The sequence below is a fragment of the Balaenoptera borealis genome (genome assembly GCF_965194805.1).
Source record: "Balaenoptera borealis genome assembly, chromosome: 3".
NCBI classification, from domain to species: domain Eukaryota; kingdom Metazoa; phylum Chordata; class Mammalia; order Artiodactyla; family Balaenopteridae; genus Balaenoptera; species Balaenoptera borealis.
Window position 1 is genome coordinate 1356936 of NC_138866.1, and position 25719 is coordinate 1382654.

The following is a 25719-nucleotide window of genomic DNA, read 5'->3' on the forward strand; positions in this document are numbered from 1 at the left end:
GGGGGCAGGTGAGGGAGTGACAAGGGGGATGCCGGAGGGGGGTGGGACCTGGGTGGGACCCGCCCCCGGAGGAGCTAGAATGGAGGGCCCAGGGGATCAGGAGCCAGGCCTCCTTCAACACGTGCCCGCCCCCCCCCTCCCCCAGGTCAGCAGCAGATCACTTCTGTGCCAGGAGGGTGCAGGGCTTGGGGGACCAGGGGCCCCAACTGGCTGGTGGGAGAGATGAAAGTCCCTCTGAGATGAGAAATCTGGGTCCGACATGTAACCCGATGGATTCTTTTTTGGCCTGACAGGCCCGGAGCCAGTGCCTGCAGGCCCAGGCATGACTGCCACCCTCCAGCCCCACCTCCCTCGGAGCACTGCCTGGCGCCTCGTTCAGCTGGGCCCTGGGCAGAGGTGCTTTGCTGTTGGAACTGCAGGCACAGGCGCTGCTGCCCGCAGGTGTGGGAGCTCGTGGGCTCCAGGCCCTCTCCTGTGGGTGTGACCTTGAGTGGCAGGTTATCGATCCTCTCTGGCCTCAGTTTACTCATCCATCAAATGGGGATGTGGTAGCAGCACTCACTTACCAGGGGCGGGAAGTGGAAAGCATAAAAATGTGTGTAAAAGCGCCCTCAGGGAGCTGACGGAAGGCAGACTCATGCAGCCATGAAACCATGTCAGAGTTACCTGATGAGTCCCCTCAACCTCTGGGGAGGTCACAAGGCAGCAAGAGATGCTGGGAAGCTTCCAACAGGCAGGGTTCTGGAACACAGGCCTTGGGAGCACTTTATCTCTCCTCCTGGTTCCTAGTTCCGCCTCCTCTACAGGGCAGGGTGGGTCCTGGCCCCTCCTCTGAGCCCTGCTGTGCTAATCTGGGCCTTTGGGACAGAATGGCTGGAGCTGCTCACTGTTAGGCGTGGCCTGTCACCCTCAGCGGAGAAGGGCACCTACACAGTCCCTATCCTGGGGCCCCTGCCGCTCGGGGGTATGTGGGGGGGCGAGTCCCTCTGCAGCCCCTCCCCAGCTTGGAAGCACCAGGAAGCGCCCCTGTCCTTTTCGAGGTACTGTCCCCAGGCTGCTTCCTCTCAGGAGGGAGGTGGGCATTGCCCTGCCCTGCCCCACCGAGGCTCTGGAAGCCCCAGGAAAGAGCTGCAAGCCCTGGTGACACTTGGCCTGTAGCTCAGCCGCCCCAGAGCCTAATCCCAGGAACAATACAGGCTGCCGGCAGGAGGCTTTGCCAGGGCTGGCGCACCCCACCCAACATCTCCAATCTGGACAAGCACCCAGCCGGGGGCATGTGAACTGTTAGAGCCAGAGGCTCAAGTTCAAGTCCCCGCCCAGACACTCAGCAGCTGTGCAGCCTCAGGGAAGTTGCTTGACCTCTCCTGCTCAGCTCACCAACCTACACAAAGTGGGAGTCACGGTGGTATGACTTTCTCTGAGAGTCATACTTTTACCAAGTTGGCAAATACCTACAAAGGAGCCTGGCCCTTAGGGCTAAAAATCTGCATTTCAGAGGAGGGGCAGGGCTGAGAATGGCCAAGGGGCTGCTCAGACAGGCTGAGTGGGCAGTGGGTCACAGCTGCCGCTTTCCAGAATTCCACAGCACCACGGGCCTGGCAACAAGCCCACAAGGGCAGCAGCAGGATGCTATACAGAGCCCAAGAGTCCAGCAGTGGTTTTGAAGGTGGAGAGCAGTGGGAGATGAGCTGGCAGGTCCGAGGAAGCTGCAGAGGGATGCCACAGGAAGAAAGCCCATCCATCCACTCATTCATTCATTCATTCACTTATTCACTCACTTTTTTGTTCATTCAATATATTTATTGAGCACCTCTTATGTGCTGGGCAGTGTTCTAGGTGCTGGGAAGATTTCTTCCCCCCTCCCCCCTCCCCGTGAAGCATCTGTTCCAGATGTGAGAGGCAGGCTTTAAACAGTATGTACAATGCCAGCTGGAGTGCAGGGAAAGGGTGTACCAGGCATGGGGGGAGGGGTCAGGGGTGGCCTCACTGATGAGACGGAGCAAGGAAAGCATGTCTAGGACCAGCTTTATGGACCAGCACAGGGTCCCAACCCAGGGCTTATGCTCTGCCCGCTGTCTTGAGAGTCTTGATAATTTTACCTTTGGATGTGTGTTTTGTAAGTGGAGTCCAATGCCCTGGGGGTTGGAGCTGGGCTCACTAACGCAGTCTTACCTCCCACTGTTTCCCTGCCTCTAGACTGCCCACTCCTCTGCTGGCTGGCGCCCCGGACCCCATCAGAGCCACGCACACAGACCAGACCAGCAACTGCTGCCACCTTCTGCCCCCAGTGGGAACCTGGGCACAGTGAGGGTCAGGGGCTGTCACACACGCCCCACGGCATCTCAGGGTAGGACATGGAGGTGGCTGTCCCTGCCCCATGCTGGCCAGCTACACGGCAAGTTCTGTAGGAGATTTGGCAGTTCTTGTACAGAGGTTGTAACCCCTTAGGGGGTCACCCATGGCAAGGGGAGATTGCTTTTCTAGTAGGGGTTACTCAGCAGCCTGTGATTTGTGCATGCGCAAGTGTGGGACCCTGGGTACCCGTCAGGGTCTGCAAGTTCATGGCAAGCATCCCTTTGCCCCAGGGAGTGCAACATTAAATAACAAATTAAAAAGACCTTGACAGGTCAAGAGAGAGCCTCTCTCTTGGAAGAAATGAAAACCTTTTATATTTTGGTACTTTTTTTTTTTTAAGATTGATTGATTGATTGATTGATTGATTGATTGATTGCTATGTTGGGTCTTTGTTTCTGTGCGAGGGCTTTCTCTAGTTGCGGCGAGCGGGGGCCACTCTTCATCGCGGTGTGCGGGCCTCTCACTATCGTGGCCTCTCTTGTTGCGGAGCACAGGCTCCAGATGTGCAGGCTCAGTAGTTGTGGCTCACGGGCCTAGTTGCTCCGCGGCATGTGGGATCTTCCCAGACCAGGGATTGAACCCGTGTCCCCTGCATTGGCAGGCGGATTCTTAACCACTGCGCCACCAGGGAAGCCCTATATTTTGGTACTTTTAATGATACTTTTTTTTCCCCTGCTCTTTGAATGAGGAGTCCCACATTGTCATTTCTGCACTGGACCCCACAAATTACAGTCAGCTTTGGTCATGTGGAATCTGGGAGGACTTCCCAAGCAGAGGGAAGAGCAGGTACAAAGGCCCTGAGGCAGGAGTGTGGTTGGCACAATCGAGCAAGGCGGCCAGTGTGGCTGGATTAGAGTTAGCAAGGGGACAGTTGCTGGGCGTGAGGTGAGAGAGGGGACGGGAGGTGGCAGTTGTGTCACCCCCGTAGGCTGCGGAGGGGTTTTGGCTTTCGCTGGGTGAGATGAAGAGCCAGTGAGAGATTAGAGAGAGGAGGGAAACGATCTTATTCATTTTAAAAGGGTCATGCTGGGTGCTAGGTTGAAAATGGGCTCAAGGGTGGGGGGTGGGGGGTAAGTGGGCAGCAAAAGCAGAAACAGGGGGACCATTCTGGAGGCTTTTGTAGTGACCCAAGTAAGGGATGATGCACCCTTGGCCTGGAGTGGTTGCCGTGGAGATGGCGAGACCTGGTAAGGTTCTGAAGATGCTCTCAGAGTAGAACTGAAAGAATTTCCTGGTAGGCTGGATACGCGGTATGCGTCAAAGAGGACTCAAGGACCACACCGAGGTTTTGGCCTGAGCGATTGGAAAGATGGGGGTGCCCTCGACTGACATGAGAAAGTCTGTGGGAGAAGTGAGGTGGGGAATGTATCCGTTTCCGATCACTGCTATAACACATTACTGCAAACTTGGTGGTTTAAAGCAGCACATTTTTTCTCTTACAGTTCTGGAGGCCAGAAGTTTGAAATCAGTTTCACTGGCCTAAAGGCAAGGTGTCAGCAGGGCCAGCTCCTTCTGAAAAGCTGTGTCCTTGTCTTTTCTAGCTTCTGGGGGCCACCTGCATTATTTGGCTCATGACCCCTTCCTCACGTCAATCCAGCCACTTGCTTCTGCTGTCACCTCTCCTACTTCCTCCTCTGACCATCTTCCCTCCCTCTTTTTTTTTTTGGCCGCTCCTGGCGGCATGTGGGATCTTAATTCCCCAACCAGGGATAGAACCTGTGCCCCCTGCACTGGAAGTGCAGAGTCTTAACCACTGGACCACCAGGGAAGTCCCTCCCCTCGCTTTTATAAGGACACATGTGATGGCATTTAGGACTCACTTAATACAGGATCATCTCCTCATCTCAAGAGCCGTAACTTAATCATACCTGCAAGTCCTTTTTGCCATATAAGGTAACATCCACAGGTTCCGGGGATTAGGAAGTATTTATATTTTGGGAGCCATTGTTCAGCCAAGCACAGGGAGTTAGAAACCAGACATTCAGTTTTGGATCTATTCAGCCAAGATGTTTATTAGATATGCAAGGAGAGATGCTGAGAAGCTGGTTAGATAGAGGAACATAGAATTTAGGGGAGAGGGCCAGGCTGGAGTCATGAGTGTGCAAATAGCATTTAAAGCCGTGAAACTGGATAAGATCATCTTGGGATTATCACTTCATCAAGTTGAAGAAATCTCCCAAAAGACAGAGATAGAAATGAGGAGAGAAATTTTAACAAGAAAATTAAAAGACTAAACCAGGGGGTCCAACATCTGAATGTCAGGAATTCCACAAAGAAAAAAAAAAAAAAAGAGAAAACAGAAGAAATGAAATTATCAAAGAAAAATGTTAAGAAAAACTCCCAGAATGGAAGGATATAAGTATCCAGATGAAAAAACATCCCACCAAGTTACCAGCATAATTAATAGATAAAAATTCACATCAGTGCACTTCATCTCGAAATTTCAAACCAATGGGGATAAAGATAAAAACTTCCAAAGAGGGGAATTCCCTGGCGGTCCAGTGGTTAGGACTCTGGGCTTCCACTGCAGGGGGCCTGGGCTTGATCCCTGGTCAGGGAACTAAGATCCCACAAGCTGCGTGGCACGGCCAAAAAAAGGGGGAAAAGAAAGACTTTCAAAGAGAAAAAAGCAGGTCATTTTCAAAGGAAGAGGCAGCAGAATCTCTTCCACAAAAATACTGGAAGCAAGATGACAATGGAATTGACACCTTCAAAATTCTGATAGTGATGATTTCCAACCTGAAGTTCTATACCCAGCCAAACTATCAGTTAATTGTGAGAGCAGAATAAAGACACTTTCAGAATGCAAAGTCTTAGAAAATTCACCTCCTATGCACTTCCCTATCTCAATAAGCTACTGGTAGATGTGCTTTGCCATGAGGAAGATGCAAACTCAAGACAGAGGATGACAAAGGATACAGGAAACAGATGGCCCATGCAGGAGAGAGGTCGAGGTGCAACAACCATGTGGCAGACTTGAGAGCAACCCATCCATATAACTCCCAGAAGAACAAAAAATTATAGAGGAAAGGAGATGTAATCATAACTGAGATATTTTTGCTATAATTAAATATAAACGTTCCTTTAAAATCTTGCCTTCTGTAAAGTCATTCACTAAAAAATAACAGGGTTTACAGAGAAAAGAGGGTTAGACACTTAAAACCTGTGGAACATCTTTAAGAAGTTGGGTTTATTGAGGTATAATTTTTTTTTTATTTTGTTTATTTTATTTTATTTATTTTTGGCTGCATTGGGTCTTCATTGCTGTGCGTGGGCTTTCTCCAGTTGCGGCGAGCGGGGGCTACTCTTCGTTGCAGTGCGTGGGCTTCTCATTGGGGTGGCTTCTCTTGTTGTGGAGCATGGGCTCTAGGCGTGCGGGCTTCAGTAGTTGTAGCACCTGGGCTCAGTAGTTGTGGCTCGCGGGCTCTAGAGCGCAGGCTCAGTAGCTGTGGCGTGCAGGCTTAGTTGCTCCGCGGCATGTGGGATCTTCCCGGACCAGGGCTCGAACCCATGTCCTCTGCATTGGCAGGCGGATTCTTAACCACTGCACCACCAGGGAAGTCCCTATTGAGGTATAATTTGTACAAAGTAAAACTTTTTCTTTTGAAGTGTATAATTTGATGAGGTTTTAAACATGTAAATAGTCATGTAACCACCACCACTATCAAGATATAGAACATTTCCATCATCCCCAAAAGTTGCCTCAGACCCCTCTACAGTCATTTCCCCTTAATCTTTCAGGAACTACTGATCTAATTACTGTCCTTATGATATTTCTGTCCCTATGATTTTCCAGAATGTCATAGAATCATACAGTATGTAATCTTTTGTGTCTGAATCCATTCACTTAGCATAATGCTATTTTAGATGCGTCCACTTTACTGTGTATATCACTTAGTTTGTCTCTTTTTATTGCTGGAGTCATATTCCTTTGTATAGAGGTACCACATTAACCATTTGAATAGAGGTTGGGTTATTTCCAGTTTGGGGTTATTATGACTAAAGCTGTGTATATGCAGGTCTTTGTGTGAACTTATATTTTCATTTCTCAAGGGTCAATGACTAGAAGTGGGACTGCTTCTCATTTTATAAATACACACACACACGAAAATACCAAACTGAGAGCCCAGAAATAAACTCACACACCTACGGTCAATTAATCTATGACAAAGGAGCCAAGAAAATACAATGGAGAAAAGACAGTCCCTTCAACAAGTGGTGCTGGGAAAGCTGGACAGCTACATGTAAATCAATGAAATTAGAACACTCCCTAACACCACATACAAAAATAAACTCCAAATGGTTTAAAGACCTAAATATAAGACTTGACACCATAAAACTCCTAGAACAGATCATAGGCAAAACATTCTTGGATATAAATTGTAGGAATATTTTGTTAGATCATTTTCCCAAGGTAAAAGAAATAAAAGCAAAAATAAACAAATGGGACTTAATCAAACTTATTATCTTTTGCATGACAAAGGAGACCATCAACAAAACAAAAAGACAACCTATGGAATAGGAGAAAATATTTGTAAATGATGTGACTGACAAGGGGTTAATATCCAAAATATATAAACAGCTCATAAAACTCAATACCAAAAAAACAACCCAATAAAAAAATGGGCAGAAGACCTAAATAAATGTTTCTCCAAAGAAGACATAGAGATGGCCAACAGGCATATGAAAAGATGCTCGATATCACTAATTACTAGAGAAATGCAAATCAAAACCACAATGAGGTATCACCTCACACCGGTCAGAATGGCTATCATCAAAAAGTCTACAAATAATAAATGCTGAGGCTTCCCTGGTGGCACAGTGGTTGAGAATCTGCCTGCCATTGCAGGGGACACGGGTTCGAGCCCTGGTCTGGGAAGATCCCACATGCCACAGAGCAACTGGGCCCGTGAGCCACAATTACTGAGCCTGCGCATCTGGAGCCTGTGCTCCACAACAAGAGAGAGGCCGCGATAATGAGAGGCCTGCACACTGCGATGAAGAGTGGCCCCCGCTTGCTGCAACTAGAGAAAGCCCTCGCATAGAAACGAAGACCCAACACAGTCATAAAATATAAATAAATTAAAAAAAAGAAATGAAAACAGAAATTTAAAAAAAAAGAAATGAAAACAGAAATTAAAAAAATAATAATAATAATAAATGCTGGAAAAGGAAACTCTTCTACACTGTTGGTGGGAATGTAGATTGGTGTAGCCACTATGGAGAACAGTATGAAGGTTCCTTAAAAAACTAAAAATAGAGTTACCGCATAATCCTGCAATCCCACTCCTGGGCATATACCCAGAAAAGATGAAAACTCTAATTCAAAAAGATACATGTACCCCAGTGTTCATAGCAGCACTATTTACAGTAGCTAAGACATGGAAGCAACCCAAGTGCCCATCAACAGATGAATGGATAAAGAAGATGTGGTATATATATACAATGGAATATTACTTAGCCATGAAAAAGAATGAAATAATGCCATTTGCAGCAACATAGATGGACCTAGAGATTATCATACTAAGTGAAGTAAGTCAGACAAAGACAAATATAATATGATATCACTTACATGTGGAATCTAAAAAATAATACAAATGAATCTATATACGAAACAGAAACAGACTCACAGACATAGAAAGAAAAAACTCATGGTTATCAAAAAGGAAAGGGAGAGGGGGAGGGATAAATTAGAAGTATGGGATTAACAGATACAAACTACTCTACATAAAATAGGTAGGGAACTATATTCAATATATTATAATAACCTACACTGGAAAATAACCTGAAATATATATATATATATATATATATATAAACTGAATCACTTTGCTGTACAACCGAAATTCACACAATATTGTAAATCAACTATACTTCAATTTTAAAAAATAAAAGAAAATGTCAAACTTTTCCAAAGGGGCTGAACCGCTTTGCATTCCCAGCAGCCGTGTATGAGAGTTCCAGGTGTCCCACCTCCTTGTCAACACTAGATATTGTCAGTCTTATTCATTTTAGCCTTTATAGCAGGTGTGTGATGGTATCTCATTGATGACGACCAATGATGATCTTTTCATGTGCTTATATGTGCTGTATATTTCTGCCGCAGTGTCTCTTCAAAATCTTTTTTTTAAAAATAAATTTATTTATTTATTCTTTGGCTGCATTGGGTCATCGTTGCTGCCTGCGGGCTTCCTCTAGTTGTGTTGAGCTGGGGCTACTCTTCATTGCGGTGTGCGGGCCTCTCACTGGGGTGGCTTCTTTTGGTGTGGAGCATGGGCTCTAGGCGCACGGGCTTCAGTAGTTGTGGCACATGGGCTCAGTTGTTGTGGCTCACAGTCTCTAGAGCACAGGCTCAGCAGTTGTGGCTCACGGGCTTAGTTGCTCCACGGCATGTGGGATCTTCCCGGACCAGGGCTCGAACCCATGTTCCCTGCATTGGCAGGCAGATTCTTAACCACTGCACCATCAGGGAAGTCCCTCTTCAAAATCTTTTGCTCATTTTTTTATTGGGTTGTTTGTCTTATTATTGAGTCATAAGAATTCTTTATATATTCTGGATACACATCCTTTATTAAGTTTATATTTTTGCATAGCTCTATAACCAGAGCCCTAATAAAACCAACAATGATACTAATAAAGATACTAACACAGTCATTTCTCCACTGGCATTAGCACCTAAAATCACAGCTAATCTCTCCTTTGCAGCCTTAGGCTTTAGGCTTCTGCTTCCTCCTTGGAAATGTTGACCCTTGAAGATGTTCACCTCTAAAAGAAACTAGTTTCATCAACAATAAAAAAACAATCTAGAGGTAGCTTTCTTTATCCATCAAAAACAAAATGTTTTAATATGAGAGCACACCTTTGCAGCTTCTTCATCTGCACGCTCAGCTTCCCCAGACAGACTGAACACAGAGGGGAGTAAAGTGGTCCTACACTACATTGTTCTTGCTCTAAAGGAAGACTTTTCTGTGGGATTTTTCAACTTACCTAATTTTTTAAGGCCTTCATATATTGCTAAGGCCCTCTTTTAATTGTTGTAATCCTTGTCCTTGCTGACTTCAAAAACATTAATACACTGGGAAAAACTGCATAAGAACTACCCAGCTTCCGGGTTGTACTGATGCCTTGCCCCTGCCTACCAATCACCTGTAAGCTAATATGCATAAATAAAACACGTGTCAGGGACTTCCCTGGTGGCACAGTGGTTCAGAATCCGCCTGCCAATGCAGGGGACACGGGTTCAATCCCTGGTCTGGGAAGATCCCACATGCTGCGGAGCAACTAAGCCCGTGAGCCACAACTACTGAGCCTGCGCTCTAGAGCCCTCGAGCCACAACTACTGAGCCTGCATGCCACAACTACTGAAGCCCTCATGCCTAGAGCCCGTGCTTCACAGCAAGAGAAGCCACCGCAATGAGAGGCCCGCACACCACAACGAAGAGTAGCCCACTTGCCGCAACTAGAGAAAGACTGCGTGCAGCAACGAAGACCCAACACAGCCAAAAATAAAATAAATTAATTTAAAAACAAAAACAAAAACAACACCTGTCGAACCAAAACTGTCTGTACACAGCTTGGCTCAGCAGTGAACAGTATTTACAAGGGTACAATAATGGAATCCTGAATATTGTTTAAACCAGAAATATGATATAAGTGTGTTGTGTAAAGGGAAAAGGCATTTTGGGAGAGGGCAAGTAAGACTGCTAAATTCTCATCTGCCATAATAGGGAGCCAGTTGATAATATCTAGAATTGAAAACTCAAGAAATAACAGTATAAGCATAATATTTATAAATATGAAGGTCTCTCACACACACACATAAAAGAATTGAAAGAGGTTGCCCCTGGAGCTTGTGAGTCAGAGATGGGCCTGTGGGTTTTTCATCAGAAGCATTTGCATACTATTTGCCTCATTAAAAATCAAGTGGGCGGGACTTCCCTGGTGGCGCAGTGGTTAAGAATCCGCCTGTCAATAATGCAGGGGAGGGACTTCCCTGCTGGCGCAGTGGCTAAAAATCTGCCTGCCAATGCAGGGGACACAGGTTTGAGCCCTGGTGCAGGAAGATCCCAAATGCCGCGGAGCAACTAAGCCTGTGCGCCACAACTACTGAGCCTGTGCTCTAGAGCCTGCAAGCCACAACTACTGAGCCCACATGCCACAACTACTGAAGCCCGAGCGCCGAGAGCCCGTGCTCCGCAACAAGAGAAGCCACCGCAATGAGAAGGCCGCGCACCGCAACACAGAGTAGCCCCCGCTCACCACAACTAGAGAAAGCCTGGGCGCAGGAAGGAAGACCCAACGCTGCCAAAAATAAATTAAAAATTAAATCTTAAAAAAAAAAAATCAAATCCGTGGATTATTTTGATAAGAATATGAATTAATTTTAAACACAAAGTGAGGTATTTTGTCCAAACAGAACTATTTTTGCACATTTGCGTTTTTGAATTGGAATTTGAATCAGATCTTTCTGACTCTAATCACTATATTACAAGTAGAGAGCATTAGAAGCCAATTGGGGAGGTGACAAGCAAGTGATGAGCTGTGACCTATACCTCTGCGTGTGTGTGTGTGTGTGTGTGTGTGTGTTGTGTAAATCCCCCTTCTGGCCCAGCGGGACCCATCTGTCAAGACCAATGTTCTCCAGCAAGGTTCCCACATGGCCTTGACGTGTTCTTCACACCTCATTCAGCTGAACCGCCCTCCTTGCTCAGCCAGGCAGGCTAAGGGGTTGGCAATTACCCTTCTGGCTCACTAGGAGGCAAGTCCAGTGTCCTCCTCATTCACTTGAAGGAGTTTCCGGAACTTGTCCAGAGTTGTCTCAGGCATCCCGGTACAAATGGCAGCAGTCAGTCACGTTCTCTCCACATACCAAGAGGGCCAACCCTGCCGCCAGATGCCTTCTTTGGGGTTGGCAAAAAGGACAGATCATCCTGTTCCGGATTGTGCTGTGTTGTGTCTGTGCAGAGGAGACTGCGAGGGGGGCAGGAGGGGGGAGTAGACACTGCTCTTTAGCTGGTGGGGGCTTTTTAAGGTCAGGCTGGCATACCCGGGCACCCAAGGCTGCAGATCGGTGGATGAGCACAGTGGTTCTGAGACCAGGGACCCTCCTGGTCTGGCAGCAGCATCTCACCCAGTTCAGGGTAACAGCGAATGCCCGTTTGGCATTCACTGTGTGCCACACTTATCATTTTATGTAATCCAGACAAAAATCCTTGAGGAAGGCACTGTTATTATCCCCATTTTACAGATGAGCAAACTGAGGCACAGAAAGTTTGCATAACTTACCCCAAATTACACCGCCAGACCTAAATAGCAGGTGGTCTAGCTCCACAGTCCAAAGGCGTAGCTCCTATGTGAAAGCTCATTTGGTTAACTTCTTGCTACAAAATAACGAAGTAGTTATTGTGAAATGGATTCTAAGCTCATAAAACAACGTTAAGTGTGTATAGAGTGCAGGATTTAGCATTAGAACTATGTTTGAATCTCCGCTACTCTCCAGGGGAGGCCCATCTCCAGGGTCTGCATCCACAGGTTCCTGGTACTCAGAACCCAGTGGGTTGGCCCAGTGAAGTGCCCTAGTGGGAGGTCAGGGGGCCTTGGACAGGCTGTCACTTGACCGAACGTCACTGCTTTCAAGGTCAGGCATCCCCTTGGTGACTCTCTTTTTTCATTTGCTGGTGACCTCCCCTCCTGCTTCCCTCCAGCCCTACGGGTGGTAACTGCCCCCCCTGTGCTGGTCCTGGAGGCTTACACTCTCCCTCTGGTTCCCTTACCCCCGCGGCCCTGCCCCTTCGGTAAGCAGTCCCCCTTTGTAAGTAACCCTCCTGGAATTTCCCTAATTTGCGGAAGCCATCTGTTTTCCCACAGGACCCTGACTGATGTGAGAGCATCATGAATAATGGGGGAAACTGGAAGCACCTGAAGTGTGTGGGGGGGAGAGGAGGGAGGGCTGATTAGGGGACCCTGCACAGCGGCTGGGCGGGAGGGGCTGCATCCCGCGGAAATGTTGTTCCGGGAGTGGGGAAGGGAATGCCGAGGGTAGGACGCTTGGGGAAGAACAAAAGATTGGAGACTAAATTGCCCAAATTGCATTCTGTCATGACCTCTAACAAGCTGCCTGAGGGCAGGGAGATGCAACCTGGTAGCCTCAAGTCCAGCACGGAGGACACAGTCAAGGTCAGAAATGAATGAAGGAATGACTGTCTGGGCCCAGCACTGGCTTCTCTCCTTCCCACAGGGGCCCTAGGCGGATCCCAGGAGGAGAGCAGAATGCGGTTCAGGCCTCAGACCAGGACGAGGGGTCTGTGATGTGTGTGTGTGATGTGTGGTGTAGGTGTGTGTGTGTGTGTGTGTGTGTGTGTGTGTGTGTGTGTGTGTGTGTGTGTGTGTGTGTGTGTGTGTGTGTGTGTGTGTGTGTGTGTGTGTGTGTGTGTGTGTGTGTGTGTGTGTGTGTGTGTGTGTGTGGCTTAGCCAAGGCGCCCCGCGGACCCTTTCCAGGCGAGGAGGCCCCGCCCACCTGGGCGGAGCCGGCGGCGCCGGGAGTCCCGGAGGCCGCGCCCGATTGGAAGAGCGCGCCTGGCCCCGCGGCCGCGGGGCTGACTCCGGCTCTGCCAGGTTCGAGCCCAGCCACCGTAGGTCCCCGCCCCGTGGCCCTGCACAAGTGGCGAAACCCCTCTGGGCTTCAGAGAACACCTGCCTCACTAGGTCCCCGCGGGGATGAGCAGAGGCTTCTGTGTACCGAGCACTGGCCGCGTCCTGGCCATGTGGATCCCTCCCCCAGCGCTGAACCCCCGACCCCGGGGCGGTGACCCGGCACCTCGGCACCCGTGGCAGCAGCGGGGGCCTGTGTGGGAGTGAACGCAGCTCCCCAGCTGCCGAGCCCCCGCCCTGAGGTTCGTCTGCCTGGGGGTCTGCGGTGCGTTTCCCGAGGTGGAGGCGGCGGTGGGGTGCGCGTTAGGCGCCACTCGGTACTGGGCGCGGAGGACCCCGCGGCGGACACCCCCCCTCAGGGCCCCCCCCAGCAGAGCGAAACACGGAAAGCAGATCGCTGTGTTCCTATCAAGTTCTCTTCTCACCTTGATCAAAAATATTACTATTTTAATGCCCCTGAGGACCGAACGGAACCACGATTGGTTCGCAGCCAGGGTTTGTGGAAACAGGCTTCCCTTGGAACCGTGGGGGCGGGACACGAGGCTCCGTCCCGACTGTCCCCACCCCTGCACGAGGGGAACACAGGGGTTGTGGGGTGGCGGGCTGCCTTCAGGCGGAGTGGGATGGGTAGGAGTTGACCTGGGGCAGGTGGAGGTGGGAAATGAGCCTGGGGGTGAAACCATGCGCCCAGGACTCCAACGCAGCCAAAACCCGCAGTCTTCCAACCGAGATCACACACCTGGTCTCAGGACTTAATGAAGCTCAGGTTCTTGATGTCTCATTGCAGAAAGAATTCAGTGAGAGGCAAAGTGATAGATAAAAAGTGGGTTTATTTAGAGAGAAACACACTCCACAGACAGAGTGTGGGCCACCTCAGAAGGTGAGAAAGGCCCCAGGGTACGGGGTTGCCAGTTCTTATAGGGGTGGGTAATTTCATAGGCTAATGAGTGGGAGGAGTATTCCAGCTATTTTAGGAAGGGGCGGGGATTTCCAGGAATTGGGCCACCAATTGATCCTTATGGTCAGTTCAGTCTTGGAACCGTCATGGCCCCTGTGGATATGTCATTTAGCTTGCTGATGTGAGCATACACTGAGGCTCAAGGTCTAGTGGAAAACGTCGACTTGTCCACCATCTTGGACCCATTTGGTTCTAATCAGTTTACGTCATGTCCGCGGGCTGTGTCATTCTTTCAAAGGTTGTGCCCTGCCTCCTTCCCTCCTGTTTCAGGGAGAGAAGGCCCAAACCCTCAGGGGTTTAACAACCCCCCTGCCCCCTGAAGGGAGCCACTGAGGGGGTCCCACTGGGGCAGTGGGCAGGTATGATTTCCACATCAGAAACACCCCTTTGGCCGAAAAGAGTTTAATGGAGACTAGAGGTGAGGGTGGTTCCTGTTGCGGTGAGGCAGGGGGAGAAAAGGGATGGGGTAGGCAGCAGTCAGGGGTAGTGGGCAGAGAAGGGGAGAGGCTGGGCCATGCCTGAGGCCTGCCTGGAGTGCTGGATGAAGGGCTGGGTGGGGGACGGGCTCAGCCTGGTAAGAGGAAGGGGAGTCCTGAAATGTGGCCCTTCGGGGGCCACATGGCCAAGCAGGACGTCAGCACTGGACCCACTAGCTCCTGCTTGCTAAGTATGCCGGGGGCTCTGTGGGCACCAGACAGCCTCGTTTGAACCCCAGCCCCCAGCACTGGGCAGAAGCCTGGGGGCCGTCCCAGGTCCTTCCTTCTCAAGCCCCACCCCTTAAAGCACATTCCAAATGGGACCCCTTCCCTGCGTCCACCACCTACACCTCAGTCCCCCTAAGGGGCCTCCTTCCCCCACTCTTGCCACACGCCAGCCAGCCTCCCCATGGTGGCCACTGGGCATTGGAAAACACACATCTGGTCTCTCTACCCGCCCAGAATAAAATCCAGGCTCTTGGCCCACAAACCCAAACCTGACCTCACCTCCCTCCATTCTCCCCTGCTCTGCCTGCTGAGCCCCCAGGGCTGCCCCGAGAGCTGCCCTTAGCTCATTCCTTTCTCACCTGCTCTCCCTCCTCCTTCACATACCCCTCCTTGGGAGCCCCAGAAGGCGCCTCTTCAGTATTCAAGTCCCATCTCAAATGTCACCTTCTCCTGGCAAAAGCAGTTATCTCTGTCACATTAATCTGGTTTATTGCATTTTTTTATATGCTTACCAGCATGTGAAGAGTTATTTTATTTGCTTGCGTTCTTGTTTATCATATTCTCCCTGACCAGACTATAAGCTCTGTGAGAACAGGGACCATGTTTGTCTTACTCAAGGTTGTGTTGCCGGGGCCTGGACCAGTGCTGGGCACACTGGAGAAAGCCAGTGAACACTTATTACCTAAATGAGCCCACTGGCCCCTGGGGGAGATAGGTATGTCTCCAGACCTAAGGTAGCAGGATGTGACGAGTGAGCCAGGTCTAAGCAGTCTGGGAGAAGGTGGTAGAGGTGAGTTCTCCTGGGGGGAATCTGGAAAAACCTTGAAGAAGAGGAAGGATTTGAATTGTAACAGGAGCAGGTAGCACTTCTTGAGGAAATTGCAGAAGCATTTTTGTAGGCATAGGGTCCTGGACGAGGGGAGGGCCCAGCCTCTGGATGGCTGGGGTATAAGATCCAGGTGTGCAGGAATTCCCTGGCAGTCCAGTGGTTAGGACTCGGCGCTTTCACTGCTGGGGCCCAAGTCCGATCCCTGGTTGAGGAACTAAGATCCCACAAGCTGAGTGGCCAAAAAAAAAAAAAAAAAAATTCCAGGTGTGGGGTGCTGGGAGCATAGGAGATTAACCTGAAAAGGTAGAAGGTAGACTGGGGCCAAGCTATGAAGTGTCTTGTTAGGGACTGAATTGCGTCCCCCCAAGATTCATATGTTGAAGTCCTAACCCCTAACACACCTCTGAATGTGACTGTATTTGGAGATAGGGCCTTTAAAGAGGTAATCAAGACTCAATGGATGACTTCCCTGGTGGCGCAGTGGTTAAGAATCCGCCTGCCAACAATGCAGGGGACATGGGTTCGATCCCTGGTCCGGAAGATCCCACATGCCACAAAGCAGCTAAGCCCGTGCGCCACAACTACTGAGCCTGTGCTTTAAAGTCCACGAGCCACAACTACTGAAGCCCGCGTGCCTAGAGCCTGTGCTCCACAACAAGAGTCGCCACCACAATGAGAAGCCCGCTCACCACAACGAAATAAGTTTTTTTATTTCGAAATAAATTTTTTTTAAAAATAGTGAAAATTCTTACTCTGATTTCTGTCCCTAATCCACCCAGTTCCCATTCCCATCTGCAATCATTACTTTATTAGTGTTCTTGATCCTTCAAGAATTCCTTTATGCAAATATGAATCTATACTGATTTTCTCCCCAAATGGGTTTTTTTATTTGCTTTAAAGAGTAATCATTTTTTAAAATATAAAATAGTTCAAACATACAAAGTAGAGAGAAAAGGACAATGTATCCCATGTACCCATCACCCAGATTCAACAATTATCAAGAATTGGCCGAGTATGCGTAAGCTATCCCACCTGCCTCGCTCTCTCTCCTTCGCTGAACTGTTTTGCTAGTATGCCTCTCTGAACAATCCAGACATCTTCTTAGACCACCCTAAAAGCCATATCCCAGCATCAACAGTGACTCCTGAAGGGCATCTTGTGAACTTTAATCTGGGTGATGTGGAGACAAAGAGGTCTTTGCAGGGTCGGGGTTTTTGTGTGTGACCTAATTATGTCCATGTGTGGGATGGTTTGGGCGTGGAGGAGGTCAGAGAAGGGAGGCCAATTATGCACGACCTTGGTCTAGATACCAGGCTAAATCTCACTAAATATGAGGCAGGTGTTATTCCTGTAATTTCCCATTATAGAGACGGGCAAATTGAGATACAGAGAGAAGATGTAGCTTGTCTAAGATCATACTGTGAGGGCGTGGCCAAGGCAGTGTCCGTCTAACTGTAAAGTCCTACACTCTCAACCACTAACCCCCTTGGCCTCTGAAGAAGAGGCCAAGAGGAGTATGGTGTTGCTCTCTGGCCTGCTCCCTCTTTGTCCCTCAGCCCCACCCAGCAGCCTCAGGCCCCTCAGAGGAGCAGACGGGCTAGGGATGGGCTCTGACCACCACCTGCTGTCATCTCTAAGGAGCTGAGCCCTCCCCAAGGTGGGTTCGGGGCCATAAACAGACCTCTCTGCTCCGGATGCTCAAGGAAGTTTTAGAGCTGCCTGTGGAGTGCATCAGTTACCATCTCATCCCCGCCAGGGTTCCAGTGAATGGTACAGTGTGGAGGGCACAGAAAGGATGCCTGCCCATTGGCCGGCCTTCACTGAGAGTCTGCTCAGCCCCTGCCCTGGCCTCCGTTACTCAGGCGCTCAGACCTGAGTGGGTGGCGTCACGGGAGAGAGGGCCGTAAGGAGAGACCCAGACCCTGGAGAGAAGGACTGGGCGCTGCCCGGGGACGTCGGAGCATCGAAGGATGCTGGTACAGGTGCGCACAGGCCTTCTAGGCCGGGGGTATCGCCTGTGTGAAGGGCCAAGGCTGAAGAGCGGTCACGTGCCCGGGAAGGTCGGCTGGCCGTAGGGAAAGGGCAGCGGGAGTCGCAGAACACGCGGGGAGGTAGTGGTGTCGGGGAACAGGTGCCCAGGGGCCGGGCGCCACGCCGTTTCGTGGGTTCATCTTGAGCAATGCGGAGCCGGGTCACTTGCATGGTTTGGGGCGCACCCACACCCTTCCGATCCGGCCCCTGGCCTGCAGCCCCACCGGGCGTCGGGAGCCGGGGGTCAGGACGCGGTCAGAGGCGGGCGCGCGCGCCGTCGCCACGGGATGCGCCCCGCCCCCTCCGGCCTCCCTGAGTTGGGGTTCGAGTCTCGGCCCTACCGTGACCCGCTGCGGTGCCCCCGCCGGACCCTTCCTTCTTTGGACCTCGGTTTTCCCATGCCCGACGTTTGCGAGGGTCCGGGATCTTGGCCCCGCACGGCCTGGAGCCCACAGGCCGTCACGCCGGGCGGGGCAGCAGTCCAGCTTCCGCAGCACTGCCGCCCCTCCCCCGCCCGCCCGCGGGAGCGCGGACGCGCTCGTACCTGGCCGCGGCCGGGAGCGAGGTTGGGCGGGCGGGGCTCGGATGCCCCACCCCCCCGGACCCGCCCCCAGCACAGTCGGGCCAATCGGAGGGGGCGGCTGGCGCCGTGTGGGGCGACGCGCTGGGGGCAGGGCCTGCGGGGGCTGAGGAGAGTCCGCGGGCTGGCGGCGAGAGGCGGTCGGGCGGAGGTGGTGGCGACGACGACCGGTCCTGAGACAGCGACGCAGCGCGCCGGCGGCCACGACAGGGCCGGCCAGGCTCCGCAGCCCGCTGCAGCCGCCGCCTCGCCGTGAGGGCCCGAGAGCGCGGCGGCGGGCGCGCGGCCTGTGAAGGCGGCCGGAGCGGCGGGCGCGGCGCGGCGCGACGCCGAGCGTCCTGTCAGGCGGCGGAGGGCGCCGCGGACCCGCGCCGCGATGATGCCGGTGGGTGCGGGCGGCGGCGGTTTCCTCCGCGGGCGGCTGGCCAAGCCTCCTTCCTCCCGCGGCTCCCGGCCCTCGGGGCCCGCGCGAGCCCGGCGGGCCGGGCGGGCGGGGAAGGAAGTGGCCTGGCGGGCGCGCCCGGCCCCGGCGCCCCCCGGGCGGGCAGGTGGGGCGGCGCCGGCTGTCAGCGAGGGCTGGGCCGGGGTCCGGGGGTCCGTGGTCCGCGGGTCGCTTCGGGGTCCGGGTGCGGGGGCCGGCGTGGTCGGGGGTCTGGGGGCAGGTCCGGGCGGGGGTCCCCGGGCCGGCGCCCCCTCCCTCGGCCGCGGCGCGGCCCTTCCTGCCGAGCCTCCCCGGCCGCACTGCCCGGGAGGGGAAGCCGGAGGTGAAATTGGAGCCGGTCGGTTTTCCCCGTGCGTCCCGGCGGGGTTCGGACGGGGAGGCAGGGGTGTCGTTTGGCTCTCGCCCCGTTTCGGGGTCTCGAGGCGCCTCTGCCCCCCGCCTGAAATGGGCTGGTGTCGTATTTGGTGTCGGCAGTGTGGGCACCCCCGTGTGGTGTTCCCACGCTGGAAACCCACATTTCTCCGTAGCCCTTTCCTGATTCTGGAATCCTGTTGTATTATATTTAGGAATTTACTTTACATTCCTTACTTAGGAATGGATTTAGAGAGCCGTTTTAGGAATTCCCTTTCACCGTGCCTTCGAGATTTGTACATTTTGCGTTAACTGGCCTGTTGTCAGTGTGTTTTGAAGGTTGAACTAGGTTCGTTTGTGGTGGTGCCGCCTTTGTCCTGCCCTCAAGGATGCGTTGTACTAGGAAGAAGACAGTGCTCATTAAATTTGCCATTCTCCTACCTGACCTTTTCCTTTACCTCTAATCTAAATAGCAGTGGGTGCTGAATTATAATTTTTCTCATCTGGCTTTTTGTGAAGTAAATGTCATGACTTGTGAAAAAATGAAGGGCTGGTGGTACCCAGTTGGATGTATTGGTTTTCTGAGTGCCTGTATATTAAGTAAAATTCTCAAACACATTTATAGTAAAGTAACAACAAAATCGTTCTTTTAGCCTACAATTTCTACATTGAAAATCACATTTCAGAAGGAAAGTACCGTTTCTCTGCATTTTCTGCTTGAATACTATTATTCTGCTATGCCTGCACCCAAGGACATTTAGATTAGAATTTTTTTTCCCTGATCTTTCAAGTCATTTCCTGTTTCTTGATAATCTCTTCTCCCCTTTTTGAACTGATTCCAACACATCGTGTTTGCAGAGTACTTAAAGTTTGACCTAGTTGATCCTTAGATCCTTCTTTGGCATCAGAGCTTGTATTTCTAAACGTTTGGTTTTAAATGAGTGATTGTCTTGTAATGGAAGGAGAACTGGATGAGCCTCAGAAGAACCAGAATCAAGTACTGGTTCTGCTACTTTTTAGCAATGTGACCTTGAACAAGTCAAGGTCTCCAAGCCTGGAATTACCTCTAAAGCAGGGATAAAAACATACCAATATCTGAGGGCTGTCCTGAGGATCAAAAAGGATGATGTGTCCAATAGTGCTTGTCAAACGGAATGCCCTGCAAATATTTATTATGGCTAATATGTCTTTGAATTGTCAATTTCTAATTTTAACCTCTGCAAGATAAGGCATTTGGAAACAGTTCTCTCCCTAATTCTCACTGGCTAGATTAGGAAAAGGCATTATGGTGTTTTGGAATTTTGAAACCACTTTTAGTTAAATCCTCTAACAGTTGATACCATAGTAATATTGAAGGATATCTATATAATTTTGACTGGTTTCATCATTGTATGTTTCATTTTAAATACCCTGTTAAGAAATTTGGCTTACATTTTCCATATGGTACATTCGGACATTTTACTTCTATTCCTCACATAGTTAGAATTTCTAGTCTCAGCCTTACCAGGTTTCCTTTTTACGACGTTTGCTTAGCTGGCAATTGGGAAATTTCTTTATGATACTCATAATAATCAAATGTTTTTAAAAAACAAGCCTACTAATTATTTAAAACACACTGCTTTTATTTTAAAATGCCTTCTAGAAACAGATGGTATTTCTCTTAGTCCCTCTTTTGTGGTCTTTACTTTGTATTTCCTTCTTGTTCCCTAAAAGTACTACTTTTAGGATTGAGTCCTTCCTCTATAAATGTAGTTGGCGTTGGTTGTAAATTTAATAGAAGTTTTAAGAACACGCCATTCTTACTTGATACTATCTTAAACTATGTATCCAAGATATAAATGAGATTTTTTCTTTATTATATATTTGGTGTTCATCATCATCGTCATGAATCATCAAAGGAGGGTTAGATCGGATTTTGCATAGTTTGTATAGAGTAGCACTACCCAATAGGAATGTAATGAGCGACACAAATGGGACTTAAATTTTTCTAGTAATTGGTATTATTTTTAATAGTATCTTTTATTAACTCAGTATATCAAAAATATTATCATTTTAACATGTAATCAGTATGAAAAATTTACTAATGTGATATTTTATTTTTTTTTGGTACTAAGTCTTTGAAAGCCAGTGTGAATCCAGTAAAGTTTTACATATATAGCACACCTCCTTTCAGACTAGGACATTTCAAGTGCTCAGTAGCTACATGTAGCTAGTGGCTACTCTAGTGAACAACACAGGTTTAGAGTATATTCTACTTACTTGAGAGTCTGTAATAATTTTTAATTGATCAGATGGCTTACTGCAGCATCCAGTCTCTCAGCTGCTGGAAATTAGTATCTGGCTGTGTTCTCATCTGACACAATAATGTCTTTGTAGAAGTGTTCAATTTGCCTGTTACACAGTTTCATGATTGTCTACTTTTAAATAAAGTTATATTTTGGAATTTTCCCTCATTAAAATATTATGGCATTCTAGTATTTGTGGTCATTCACCTTTTTTCAGTGGGTGACATTTTAAAACTTTTCCCAAGGAAAAAAGAGGGCTATACTTTAAAGATTACTCGTTGGCTGGTCCCTAGGGTCTAGACCTGAAATCGTTTAGGCCATACCTAAACAGATTTGATAGAAATAAGAATTTTTTTGAAAAATAAATTTATTTGTTTATTTATTTATTTTTGGCTGTGTTGGGTCTTTGTTGCCGCGTGCGGGCTTTCTCTAGTTGTGGTGAGCGGGGGCTAGTCTTTACTGCGGTGCGCGGGCTTCTCATTGTGGTGGCTTCTCTTGCTGCGGAGCATGGGCTCTGGGCACGCCGGCTTCAGTAGTTGTGGCACACGGGCTTAGTTGCTCCGCAACACGTGGGATCTTCCCGGACCAAGGTTCAAACCTGTGTCCCCTGCATTGGCAGGTGGATTCTTAACCACTGCGCCACCAGGGAAGTCCCAAAATAAGAATTTTAATAAAAGTAGCCTGGTTCAGAGCATGAAAAGGCTGAAAAACCGCCTTGATCGTTAGCATCATTCTTTTCAACAGAGAATGAACATTTTGCAGCTGTAAAACTTTGTGCACAGGTGAAATATATCTGGGGCGTGGCACTGAGGAGACTTCTTTCTCTTCCAAAGGACTGCTGACTTGAGTAAAGGAAGCTCTGCGGCTCTGAAGTGTGTTTTACCTGTAAGAAGGGCACTCTGGCGGTGCCTCTGGTAATGTTAGCAGTGGGACTCCTTACCTCCAGTAGACACCACGCAGTGTGACTAGTTGATTCCACTCATTTCTGTCTTAGGAGCCCTTCAGTATATTCACTGTGGGCTATGGGTTACATTAGTTTGTGCTTAATATTTAGCTCTCATTAAACAAACATTCACTTATTTCAGGTATTCACTTTCTTCCCAACGATGTAGAAAGTAAGTAAGTAACTGTGTGACCTGTGGACTTAATCTCTTTGGGTCTCAGTTCCTCACCTGTAAAATGAGTTGGTCCTAGTGGTTTCCAAGTGTTTGTGGTTGGTCCGGTAGTTGATATATAGCAGATACTTTCATGGGGGGTCAGTAATATTTGCATTGGCTGCAGCAAAGGTTGACACAACTTGACACTTGTTTTGGCAGCCTTTTAGTAAACTCATTCACTGCCCAAGTATATTTGTATGATAGAGCTGATAGAAGGAGCTCAGTGGATGTTCACTATTATTGGTTTTTTAAAATTAATTAGTTAATTAATTAATTTATTTTTGGCTGCATTGGGTCTTCGTTGCTGCACGCCGGCTTTCTCTAGTTGCGGCGAGCGGGAGCTACTCTTCATTATGGTGTGCAGGCTTCTCATTGCGGTGGCTTCTCTTGTTGTGGAGCATGGGCTCTAGGCGCTCAGGCTTCAGTAGTTGTGGCATGTGGGCTCAGTAGTTGTGGCTTGCGGGCTCTAGAGCACAGGCTCAGTAGTTATGGCACACGGGCTTAGTTGCTCCGCGACATGTGGGATCTTCCTGGACCAGGGCTCGAACCCGTGTCCCCTGCGTTGGCAGGCGGATTCTTAACCACTGTGCCACCAGGGAAGTCCCACTTAATCATTAAGTCATTTGATAGGCTTGAATTTACAAGCTAACTCAGTAAACAGAACACCGAGGACTGGAGAAGATTTTTTTTTTAAACTGGTTTCTTTAAGACAAAAGTTACAAACATAATATTACCATTTAAAACAATAAAACTATTTCTAGCCTTTGGAGTGCCCAAAAAATTCACAAAAGGAAAAGCAAAGCTTCGCTCATACAAAGATGTGTATGTAAAAGATTTTATTATTACAGTTTTATTGAACTAAAAACTAGTCTAGGACTTCCCTGGTGGCACAGTGGTTAAGAATCTGCCTGCAAATGCAGGGGCCACAAGTTCGAGCCCTGGTCCGGGAAGATCTCACATGCTGTGGAGCAGCTAAGACCATGTGCCACAACTATTGAGCCTGCACTCTAGAGTCCATGAGCCACAACTACTGAGCCCACATGCCACAACTACTGAAGCCTGCACGACTAGAGCCCATGCTCCTCAACGAGAAGCCACCGCAATGAGAAACCCACGCACCTCAACAAAGAGTAGCCCCCGCTCGCCCCAACTAGAGAAAGCCCATGCACAGCAACCAAGACTCAACACAGCCATAAATAAATAAATTAATTAATTAATTAAAAAAAAACAACTAGTCTATAGGGATAACTCTTCTAAAGGCTACAGTATTAAGTACAGCAACAAAGTTTTGCAGCTATTTAACTTCCTACAATTCAGTTTAGTTATAGTGAGCACTCAGTGTATGGTGTTTGTCATTATGTGCTAAAGCACTGCATCCTATAGGCTTTGTGGTGGTGTCTCTATTTTTATGGAAGACTGAGGCTCAGGAAGTAAAACTTGGCTAAGGTCCCCCAGATAGTAAGTGGTAAAACAAGGTTTGAAAACAAACTGTCTGACTGAAAAGCCTTTGCTCCTAGCCGTTGTACCAGTCACTTACTTGCTATAGTCAACGCATTTTGCTAGAGGTCCTGGTAAGTTGAATTGGGCTAAATATTTTCCCCTGATGCTTAGCTCAAATGGAGCTTAATATTTAAAAGATTCTCACGGTGAATCTTTTTGATAAAAGATGATAGTATTCGCCATCTTGAGTTTGGGGACAACGCTGTTTTAAATGTAAATGTGTTAAATGTATCTTTTCTTTCTCAGCGTCCTACTTTGAAAAGTTTATGCCAGCATATATGCCTAAGAGTTACTTAGAATTTTTAGCATGATAGAAACTTAAAATATCACCAGGTTACTGTATTGAAGTTACATAACTGGTTGTCAACATGCATTTTTGTGTGTTTGCACAGATGGGCAATAGCTTCCCAGCAAAAGTTCGGTGGGATTTTGATGCCTTGAAGTGCTGTTGCCATAGTTATTTCACAAACTATGGTTCTAGGGCTGAACAGAGGAATGGTGGTAATCAGGTTCTATTGTGACACTTTCTTGGCTTGATTGCTTTGTTTTATTTCACTGCAAAGATAGCCGTATGACTGTTGTTCGCACTAATTGGTAAGCAAAAGCTGCTGTTACTAGATTTTGTAAAATAAAAATCTTTGCATGGTGACATCATACAGAACAATAAAAGACTGGAAAATGAGGTAGTTTTGATTAAAATTAATAAGTGACATTCGAAATGTTAGTGTCCAATTCAGAACAGGGTCTTGCTAGCAGTATTGTTAGTGTGTCTAGAGAAAGTGTTAACTGAAGTTTTGACAGAATCATGATTTATAACATATGTTGTGATTGCAATCATTGTAGGTCAAGCAAATGCAAAGGCCCTGTGGTAGGAGCGTGCCCAGCATTCTGGACAAACAAAAGGAGGCCTGTGTGGCTGGAGCAGAGTATGTGGGGGGGGGGAGGGGGAGAGTGGAGGAGATGAAGTCAGGAAGGTGATGGTGGTGAGCGGATGGGTTAGGATCTTAAAGGGTCTTTTAAGGGCCTTATAGAGGACGTGGAGAGAAATTTCTTCTGGAAGAAATGAAGCACAGTGGTTTACTTATTGTATCATAAGTAGCTCTGAATAGCAGGCATTGTCCAGGTGACTTCACTGTAGCAGAGTATGGGCCCTGGTGTCGGTTGGCTTAAGTGTGGATTCTGGCATCACCATTTATTGGCTCTCTGACCCTGGGTAAAGTTACTTGATCCCTCAGTTCTTTGTCTTTAAACTGAGGATAATAATAATAGTAACCTTAGGGTTGTTAGGATCAGATGGATTATTACAGCAAAAGGTGCCTGTTGTGTAGTAAATGCTCAGCAAATGTTAGTTATATGTAATAAGTTTCATTTCCTCTGGAAAGCTTTCCCATCTTTGCCTTGGCCAAATACACCAGTAGAGGCCTTCAACCTGGTGTGCCTTTTTTTTTAAAGATGTAATTCACATACCATAAAATTTACCTTTTAAGGTGTACAATTTACTGGTTTTCAGTGTATTTACAAGATTGTACAACCTTTGCCACTATTTGATTTCAGAACATTTTGCCTGGTCTACCTTTGCAATACTTGTAGTGCAGTCTTAAACGTTTGTTTGTATGACTGGTAAATGTCTTTCTTGTCCTAGACTGTAATTTTCATGGTGGCAGGAGCTGTCTCTTTTTATTGCTATTTACCACCAGTGCCTGTCCCAATGACTGGCCACATAGTTGGTGTTCAGTGACGATTTTTTGAATGAAAGAAGGTTATGATGTGGAAAGTAGTGTCAGACCCCATTGTGAAGAGGTGTGTGTGTGTTCTGATGGGGTTCGCACTTGATCCCATGGGTGATCAGAAACCACCAAACGTTTTTAAAAAGTAGA

General features: G+C 48.5%; 1 protein-coding gene and 1 long non-coding RNA gene across 5 annotated transcripts in view; one reads left to right on the forward strand and one right to left on the reverse strand.

Annotated features, from left to right (window-relative positions):
• Positions 1-2664: 2664 nt before the first annotated feature.
• LOC309626553 lies at positions 2665-8093 on the reverse strand. The gene is made up of 2 exons (XR_014243271.1): positions 7622-8093; positions 2665-5919 (listed from the first exon to the last, which is right to left on the reverse strand). It is a non-coding gene; the product is annotated as an uncharacterized lncRNA (long non-coding RNA).
• Positions 8094-18205: 10112 nt separating this feature from the next.
• PPP1R13B (protein phosphatase 1 regulatory subunit 13B) overlaps positions 18206-25719 on the forward strand; it is an 83723-nt gene continuing 76209 nt past the window's right edge. For all 4 annotated transcript variants that reach the window (XM_082387600.1, XM_082387601.1, XM_082387602.1 and 1 more), the window contains exon 1: positions 18206-18492. In XM_082387600.1, coding sequence (XP_082243726.1) covers positions 18484-18492 — 9 coding nt within the window. In that variant the 5' untranslated portion in view covers positions 18206-18483. The remainder of the gene's footprint in view (positions 18493-25719) is intronic.